The 9,040-nt window shown below is 40.4% G+C and overlaps 1 protein-coding gene across 1 annotated transcript; it reads left to right on the top strand.

The window, feature by feature from the left end:
* Window positions 1-4,342: 4,342 nt before the first annotated feature.
* On the top strand, window positions 4,343-5,303 carry CCOS01_03742 (uncharacterized protein; the record flags this gene model as incomplete). The annotated part of the gene is made up of 2 exons (XM_060451927.1): window positions 4,343-4,647; window positions 4,709-5,303. 2 exons carry the CDS (start codon window positions 4,343-4,345, stop codon window positions 5,301-5,303), a joined length of 900 nt encoding a protein of 299 aa, XP_060318192.1.
* Between the last annotated feature and the right edge of the window lie 3,737 nt (window positions 5,304-9,040).

Genomic DNA, 9,040 nt, shown 5'->3' with positions numbered 1-9,040 from the left:
AGCCATAGATGGTACAAGGCCCACAACTAGATCGGGGAATTAGTCAGTCACCAATCAATAATGAAGGACCACCGAGAGCCTATTACCAGGTGGCCAAGGCAGACTCGTGCGCTGCGGACAGAATAGAGATGAGCTCTCCAGTCTAGTTTGCCGAGACACCCAGAGGTCTTTGGCTGAGACTCGAGAGGCTGCGATGTCATCGACGCTATCTGTAGATATCTAGGACAACAAAAACAACCTTTACTAGATTAGCTCACTTCCTTGGCAATGGTAATCTATGACTCGCCGAGATTATGCGTGCCTCCAGTCATGTCCGACGACTAACTCCGGACACGAGGTTGCCTTCTCCTGTCCCGTCTTCCCGCCTTGAATCTCATACGCCGGTAGCTTAGAGAGCGGCTGGACTTGCTAGCCCCCTCAGGAATCTTCGAAGCCCCCGAGGTCTGAGCGCTCTGATGACTGGACGCACGTGTGCTATTGATTAGATGAACGGCCGATGGTTTACACGGAGCTGCACTTGGCGACAACTCTCTGGCCAGTTGGAGTTGAGGTGATTAAGCACAGCAGCGCAGCAGTCGCTGCAACCTCAACGGGTCGGAGACGCGAAAACATACGATATAATAAGATTAATGATGCGGCCTAAAACATTTCAAGATACGCGTGGTGCATGAATTGAGGGGTAGCGTGCTGGCTTCGATGGCATCGTGCCTAGGTCGTCTTGGCACAAATGAATAGTGCGATCTACGCCAATGATTTACCATTCAGAAAAAGATGCGCCCCTTAAGATTGTATCTTTCTATGACTCCAATACTGCAGAAGCTTTAGTACGTGACCATGGGCCTGAAGCCACACATCTGCGGAACCCCATTTGGAAAGGGTAGATGCTATGTCCTATGTCGGGAGGGAAGGTATTTCTGTTCTTCCATCTGGGGTTCGAACCATATATCTTGTTCAAAACAGGTTTTGAACTCCGATCACTTGATAAAGAATTGTTTCAAGTGTGGTAACAGTAGCATTGGTGTGTACTGGGTGTCGTTGCTCCATTAAGAACCCTTGGCCGCAAGATACACAGGCAATTGCATCATGGAGGCGTATGGAGTTAGGAACCATTGCGTTCGATATTCAACACGGCGCAGAACAAGCCCAATTGCTGCAAGATAGACGATCAGCTTCCTAATAAAGAAGCTCAGTGGAGGTTCGGCAGATATATGCCAAATGCCAAGTAAAATGGTTCCTAAGACAAAGTGACTGGCAAGAGGTTGGCAGATGTGTGTTGCCGAGACTCATGATGCAGAGGCATCATGGATAACCTCGGTGTCTAGTCAAGTGATGTTACTCTCAGCAGCATAGTCGATGTCGTCCCACAGATTCCTGATGCCCTTTGTGCTTGTGTGCAATTCTCGTTCACATGGTTTGGGGGACAGATGTGCAACATCGCTGCAGCTGGCTGGCCTTGATTTACGTGTTTATCTGTCATTTTAAGAGTGCAACTTCTGCATGAGCGAATGAGAGGCATGAGCTTTGAGCCATGGAAGAGCTTTCATGTTCCTTGCTGTTTCTGGCAACGAGCGAACCGGTGGCTAGATGTCGTCTGTCAGCACTCCAGATGGCTAGGGCTTCGTGAGGGCTTCGTGAGGGCTTCGTGGACGTTTCGAGATGGAGACTAGCAGGTACTCTGGACAAAGCTATGTTAACAGTGAAGATGAAAATATTGACAAGATTGAATGCTTCAGATCCCATGTCGACCTGCTCTATTCGGTTCAACTCCTGCATAGGATTGGTCAAACCAAGAGATAAACACATGCCAAAGATCTGTCACCCGAGGCATCAAGTTGAATCTTGCTGCATCAACGGGAGGAACAAATCTTGGCAGAAACGTGTCAAACGATTATGAGGGGTTGAAAGGTCGTTCGAGCCGCTGTGACCTCGAGACGGTAACTCGGAGGGTAACATCATGTCCCAGAAAGGGGAGGTAAGAGTCATTTCAGTTTTCGATGAACATGTGGGAGAGCTCTTGGGTGAACGATCGATGATATCGACTCCCCAACTTCCAAGTTTGTTGCGGTAGTCGTATTTGATGCCGGAACTTGGCTGCGTCTGCATGCAACCTAGGGCGGCTGCACTATGCGGCATATCGCCTACACCAAGCGCTAAGTCTGCTTCCTCAGGACCCAAAACAACCTCTTAAAACTAGCTCAATGTGACGTAGACGACGGCTAGCTAGTCGATCAAGGACGTTCGTCATTAATACCAAGGGCTGGGCAGCGCAGGGGTGTCTTGAAGCGCTCTAGAAAGTTCAGGTGGCTGAACTTGCACAATCTGCCATCCAAACCAGACTTGCTTCTTTCGGCCCTGATCTGTTCTTCGGCATTCGACAGTCAAACATTGCCCACCTCGGCGTTGCATTGTAGCTTGCAGACTTGAGTTGTATTTCGACACTGAATCGGTAGCACAAGCCCGGGTACGACTAAGACAAGCAACTTTGAGAGTTTACGATACTGATTCGTGCGATTTCGTGCACAATGGAACAGTTACTGACTGCAATGTCCTGACGCAACAGGTCCTCTTTCTCGGAGTCGAATTGCAAGGCGCTCTCGAAAATCTCGCGATCATCGTGCATGCTGCAATTCGGTTTCGCAGAGCTCAGCGTTGTCGAAAGAGCCCTGGGATGGAGACGCGTTGGGGTTTCAAATGACAGTCATCTCAACTCAGCCCGGAATGATTGTCGAGAAGATCGGATAAACGGCCCAAAGAGTTTTTTATAGTATTTGTCAATACAGCCACTCAGAGCAGAGTTGTTGAATTCGTAGTGGTGTTGATGTCGTATTGTGGTTTTCTGTGGTCCCCCCAGCGTGGCAGCGCAAGCTGCATCCTGGTTCCCCACAAAGCACCGCGAAAGCGAGGTGAAAGTCAAGTTAGGCCAGACGTGCCTCAAGTTCAGCTGTCTTAAGTAGTTCAGTCGTCAAACACGGGACGATTGGCCTGTGCTTACTCAAGCATCGACAGTCCGGACGGCGAGAGCGAGTCTCACAAACCCTGGAATGTTAGGTGGCCTCGTTAGAAAACATCTGGACAGCTTAATTATAGTTGCTTCTGTGTGTAAGCGTACGATGGCACCCTAGTTGCTCGATTGCTCATACAATAAGTCCGAGTAGTTACAGCACGAACGCCATCGATGGCAAGAATGCGAGAAATAAAGCTGAGACGGAAAAGAAGTGCCGATGGAGAATTCCAGATCCAGAATCAATCAAATATCAATATGTCCGGAAAGACGTGACGGGAGAAAAGAGGGTCACGGACAATTGAGGCATTCTTTTTCCTCCGCAGCTATGGTTAGTTGCGCCGCATCTGATGGGGAAGCGAAGCATTGGTAGGAGCTTGGGACCAATTGACCATGTCCAAGGTCACGCTGGTTCTCGAAACCGAGCTTCCAATCTGTTTTGAGGTAAAGTTTGCCAGATTTTCCATGCTATCAAGGGCCCCTTGATTGGTCTTTGTCGGTATTTACAACCCTAGTGCCGATCTGATGCCCAGTTGTCCCCCACTCTCTGTCGGAATGGGTGACATCGACTGGACGGACGGGTTCACGTAGATTGGATGGGTGGCTTGGCTTCAGATAAAATTCTCCGCTAGTTCACCATAGGGCAGATCGTTGCAAGGCTTGGGGGCGAGGCAGACAGGTGCGAGCAGACAACTGGCAGTGAAACGCCTTGTTGCACTCAGTCACCATCTTTTGCATACACAAGATAGCAGATCCTTGGGCTGTTCTAGGTTCATCCTAGCCTTGAGGGCCGGATAGAGCCTGCCGGCAGTCGTTCATTGGATCCCCGCCTGTGTCAAAGGCCAAATGCTCCACTCGGGGTTACCCGCGCTGCGTAACGGCGCAGGGGCGTTAATTTGGGTTTGAATCGGTCTCGGTCTCGGTATCGCAGTACAGAGTGGGAGAGTTCCATCGACCGGCTGTGCAACAGTGCAATACACCAAACACGAATGATTTGGCTGTCAATCGTTGCAGTGATCTGCCAGTGTTGTGCAGTCTGATCTTGTTTTAGACTAAAACGTCGTCATGACAAATGACTCGGCCTCAACATAGGGGTTTACTTTAATAGTCCATCAACGACGCAAGATCATGATCAAATCAGCCGACAATTCAACATCATCTCGAGCCAAGTTGACAAAAACAGCATCTTAATCGAACTAGATACTCAAGAGCGCAACTTGCTATTCTTGAAATCACATCATTGCGTATACGCAAAGTCAATCCTCAATTCCCCGATTTGGATTCGATACCGAACGCACCAATCAAGACCCGCCAACTTACCGTTAACGGAAATCCTACAACATGGCCGAAGCTGCAGCACACAACTTTCCCCCCGTCTCTAGCGAGGTCGTCAACTTGGCGATTGCGGAGCTAGTTCTCTATGGCCTCATGTTCCCTCCCGCAGTATGGATCACCTGGAAGCACGGAAAGAAGGGCATGGTATGCTGGCCTATCTTTGTCTCTCACTTCGGAATGAGATTCATTGCCGATATCTACCAAGTCATCAAACGAGACGAGCCATTGCTTCCAAACCAGTTCAACATTATGACTAGCGCCGGTAGTTTGGCTTGCTTGTCACTGACCTTGATTGGCATTGTTTACGAGGCGTAAGGGAATCCGTCAATACCTGGGGTCGATAAGAAAGACTGACACACGTGTGTTCTATAGCAACATCATCCTGCCCGGATCACCGAAGCGATGGACCGAAAAGATTATCTTGGGCGTCACCCATCTCATGAACACTGCGGGTATCGGCATGGCAACCTACGGAGGATCCCCCAGTCACGAAGGCGGCCTTATCAACAACAGCTTGAACCAAATCGGTAACTGCTTGGAGCTCTTCGTCATGTTCGCCGTCTGCGCCTGGTTGTGGCCCACCTACAAGAAAATCCGATCTTCGTCCAGCCCCAACTGCCGCCCCGCGATGCTCATGATCCGCGCTGCTGTCGTCGGCTTGCCGTTCCAGCTGATCCACCTGGCTTACACCACGACTTACGCCTTCAACCAGATCTCCAGCCTCGACCCCATCATGGGATCTTTCGCGACGAAGCTTGTTCTGATTTTCGGCACATACCTTGGTGTCACAATCGCCATGCTCGCAGGAGGCTGGCTCAGCATGAGCGCCGACATGCCCAAGGCCGTGCAGGTAGAACTCACCCCTACCGATGTCGAAGGCAACAACAATCTTGTGCGTGACGACATTCCTTTGACCCGGGACTGGAGCAGGGACGACATTGCCAGAGCGAAGCAGGGCTTCGTCTAAAGCATCAAAAGCTTGGCGTTCGTCGTTTCCTTTGGACTTTTTCTGAGAGATTATTTTCCATTGCATTGCGTAGCGAAAGAAAACGAACCAACGGGTCAGGAGACTGACGACTTTTCGGGCCTTAGGAAGAAGAAGATTCAGCTCAGACCGGAAGATTCCGACTTGGAGGACGAACCCGATCGAGGAAGGGAGCTAGGGCCTGGGAGACTTCTATCAACGACAACAGGGATTAGTGCTTTGAGGCAGGACGTGCAGGACACGGGAAACTGCACTCGAGTGCCGGATAGGTCTGGTATTGGGTTTGGTATTTGGATTGGACGGTGAAATTTCCAGACAATTTCTTTCCCGGTTGATTTTACGTTTGATGGTCTTCAGTGTCGTTTTCCTCTTCCGCATATAGAGTGTATCATAAATCCTTTTCTTAGCGCCTTGACTGCTCAAATCGATTTCAACAGTATGATTCTATTGAAACATTTATCTGTGACTTGGGGACAACAGATATGGAACAATCCCCTAGACAGAGGGGCACGTAAATCTTTCGACAATGGGCAACAAGAAAACGCACCTGTGTCAAGGATTGTCAAAGTAGTCTCCCTTGGCATGGTTGCAATCGAAGATGATGCACCCAAGATAGCTGATATTCGGAGGTACTTACAAAACATGTCTTACGATTCCACAGCGCATCAGCCAAAGGCAAGACGACCTGACTTCGTTCTCTTTGCGCACTATGGAGACTAAGATTAAGCTCAAATCCAATCAGGATTTCTTCTTCTAGATAAGGCACTTCATGTAAGTTGTTCTAATGCAACGGCTTAGTGCTTGGCTAACTTGAGCAAGAGGCTCAATCAGCCTACCCAGAACTGTAGGAAGGCTCAACTCCAATTTCGTTTTCTTGAAAAACGTTGTAGAAGAGCGTGGAGTCTTGTTATTCTGTTCTTGATTCAGTATTCTTGCGAAGATTGTAGGCTGAATTCATAGTTGCACGTAATTCTTGTTAGTAGTTTGGTACTGGTATGTTTGCAATGTCTCTCGCGAGTGTTTACTGTGGACAGTATCTATTGGATTAGAAGTCTAATTTAACCGCGGCATACGGCTAACTACGCAGGGGCTAATTAGGGGCCCTATTTATAATTATTATAGCTAGCCTAACCTATAGTTAGAACTTCTTTTTTATACTTATATAAAAATTTATATAATTTAATTAATCTCTTTATTAACCTATAATTCGAACTAATTACTCTATAATAGGGATATTAATACTAATTAATAATTAAATTTTACTATTATAAATTAGTAAAATATCTTATTATATAAAAAAAACGACTTCTTAATACTATACGGGATAGGAGATTCGTACTAATTAACTTTATAAAAATAAATAAAAAAAGAGGTAATTTTTAAATACTATATAGAATTAAATAATTATAACTTTTTATTATTTATAAAAAGTCGACGTTTATTATATTAAACTACGTTAATTAATAAAACTATTTAAATAACTAGTCTTTTACTATTATTTTAAATAGCTTTTTTATTAAATAACTTTTTTATAACCGGCCTATAATTAAAAATTAACTAGTTAAATTAATAAAAAGAAATACTTACGTAGTAACTACTTACTTAATTAATTAGTATAATAAACGAGCTTAATAATATAATATAAAAGAATATTATATAATTAAAAAAAGGATTTTTAAATATAAATATTTTTACTTAGTAATAAAAATAACTTTATAAGAGTTATAAAGTTAAGAAATTTATAATATATAAAAAGGTTTATTATTACGAGGATTTTATAAATACGATTATAAACCCGCAATTTAAACAACCTCTTTATAGCTCCCTTAACTACTTCCTAAGTATTATTTAAAAATATAATATAAAAAACGGTTTTATAAAAAAAGAAGGGATTTAGAGATTTTAATAATATTAAACTAAGAGTATTATAAATTTTAGAGATTAACTTAAAAAAAAAGTAGCTACCCTAAAATAGTCCTACGACCTTTTATTATAGTTACTATTAACTTAAAAAAAAGCTAAAAAAATAAGGATTTAAAAAAGAAAAAAAAGAGTTTTTTAAAGGGCTACTAAAGAGCTTCTTTTTTATATTAGCTCTTAGTACGAAATTACTAATTTTAAAAAATTAACTAAATAATAAAAAGAATTATTAATAAGTAATAATTATTTAATAATAATTAAACTATAAAAAAGACTACTTAAAAAATATAAAATAGGGTACTAAGAAGTAACTAAAAAAAAGATTTTTAAAATAATTAGCCCTATTTAATATGAGTAGCGAGTAGTATTTTTAATAAGTTTTTTAAACCTACGATTTTATAAAAAAGAGGGCTTAACTTTACTAATTATACTTAACTACTTATTTATTTTTTAATAGCTTATTTAACTCTTTTATAAGTTACTTAGCGTTTATTTCTAACTATTCTTTTAGAATATTACCCTAAAAGAAGTAGGTTTAAAAAAAAATAATTTAAAAATTATAAAAAATACGAGGCTTAAGAAGTTAGAAATATACGGAATAGTAAAAATCGGTAATTAATAAAAATCCCGAAACTAATTATTATATCTTTTTATAATAATATAAACGTTTACTACTATTATTAAAAAAGGAGTTACTAAAGCTTACTTTTTTATATTAAATAAAAAAGAGGATCTTAATAAGTACGATAGTTAGTAATTTAAAAAAGTAATAATAATTACTAAAAATAATAAAAACGAGAGTAGTAGCAAAATAGTAAAAAGAAATAAGAATTACTTAAACTTTAATAAATTTATTAAGTAATGAAAGTACGGATTTACTATAACTAATATATAAATTAAATATATCCCTATTAAAATTAAATATATTAATAACTATTAATATAAGTACTAGTTAAAGTACGACTTTTAGCGAGTTAAAGTAAAGAAAAAGAGGAAAAAACCCGATCCTAAATAGAATCCTAATCCTTTATAAGTAAGTAAATATTAATTTAAATTATTAGGGGATGTAAATATATAAGATCGCAGATTAGCTTAATAATAAGTAAATTAACGTAATATTAATTTATTTAACTAAAGTATATAAAAAAAAGGGGCTATAGGGGTAACCCCTATTTTATAAAATCGTAAATAACCTTAGTTATTAACTAAATAAATAGTTCGTAAGTGTAAGCTTAAGAATTATAAAAGTAATTAATAAAATTTTTTATAAATAAGGAGTATTATTAGCGTAATTATAATTATAAAAACTATACGAATTCTTAGTAACGACGATTATAAAAAAGAAATTCGTATTATAAAACTAAATATAAGTTAATAAAGTATTAAAATAAGGTAGGGCGATTAGTCTTAGTAGTTCTTTTTTAAAAAATAATTAAATATAGGTATTTATAAAAGGGCTAATTAGAATAAAATATAAAGAAAAAGGCCCCGATTAGAAATAGCAAGTTCGATAGTACGGATTTTTATTTTAATTATATATATACTTTTTAAGATCGAACTAAAGCCTTTTTAATAATTTATTTTTAAATATAATAATATAAAACGATTAGGAAGTCTACCCTTCTAATCTAGCTAATATTATCCTCTTTTTTTTAGTTATAATTTTATTAATTAAGGCCGTATTAACCTAATTAAAAGAGGTATTTTATATTATTTTTATAAGTATTAGTAGTTTTTTTAAAATACTATACTACGAGAGTCCTTTATATTTTATACTTTTTTAATAATCTCTTTTTTTA

This window comes from Colletotrichum costaricense (assembly GCF_030867565.1).
Source record: "Colletotrichum costaricense strain IMI 309622 chromosome Unknown Scaffold_3.1, whole genome shotgun sequence".
Lineage (NCBI taxonomy): Eukaryota > Fungi > Ascomycota > Sordariomycetes > Glomerellales > Glomerellaceae > Colletotrichum > Colletotrichum costaricense.
Note: the sequence above shows the minus strand (reverse complement) of the source record. Positions and strands in the feature narration are given on the sequence as shown.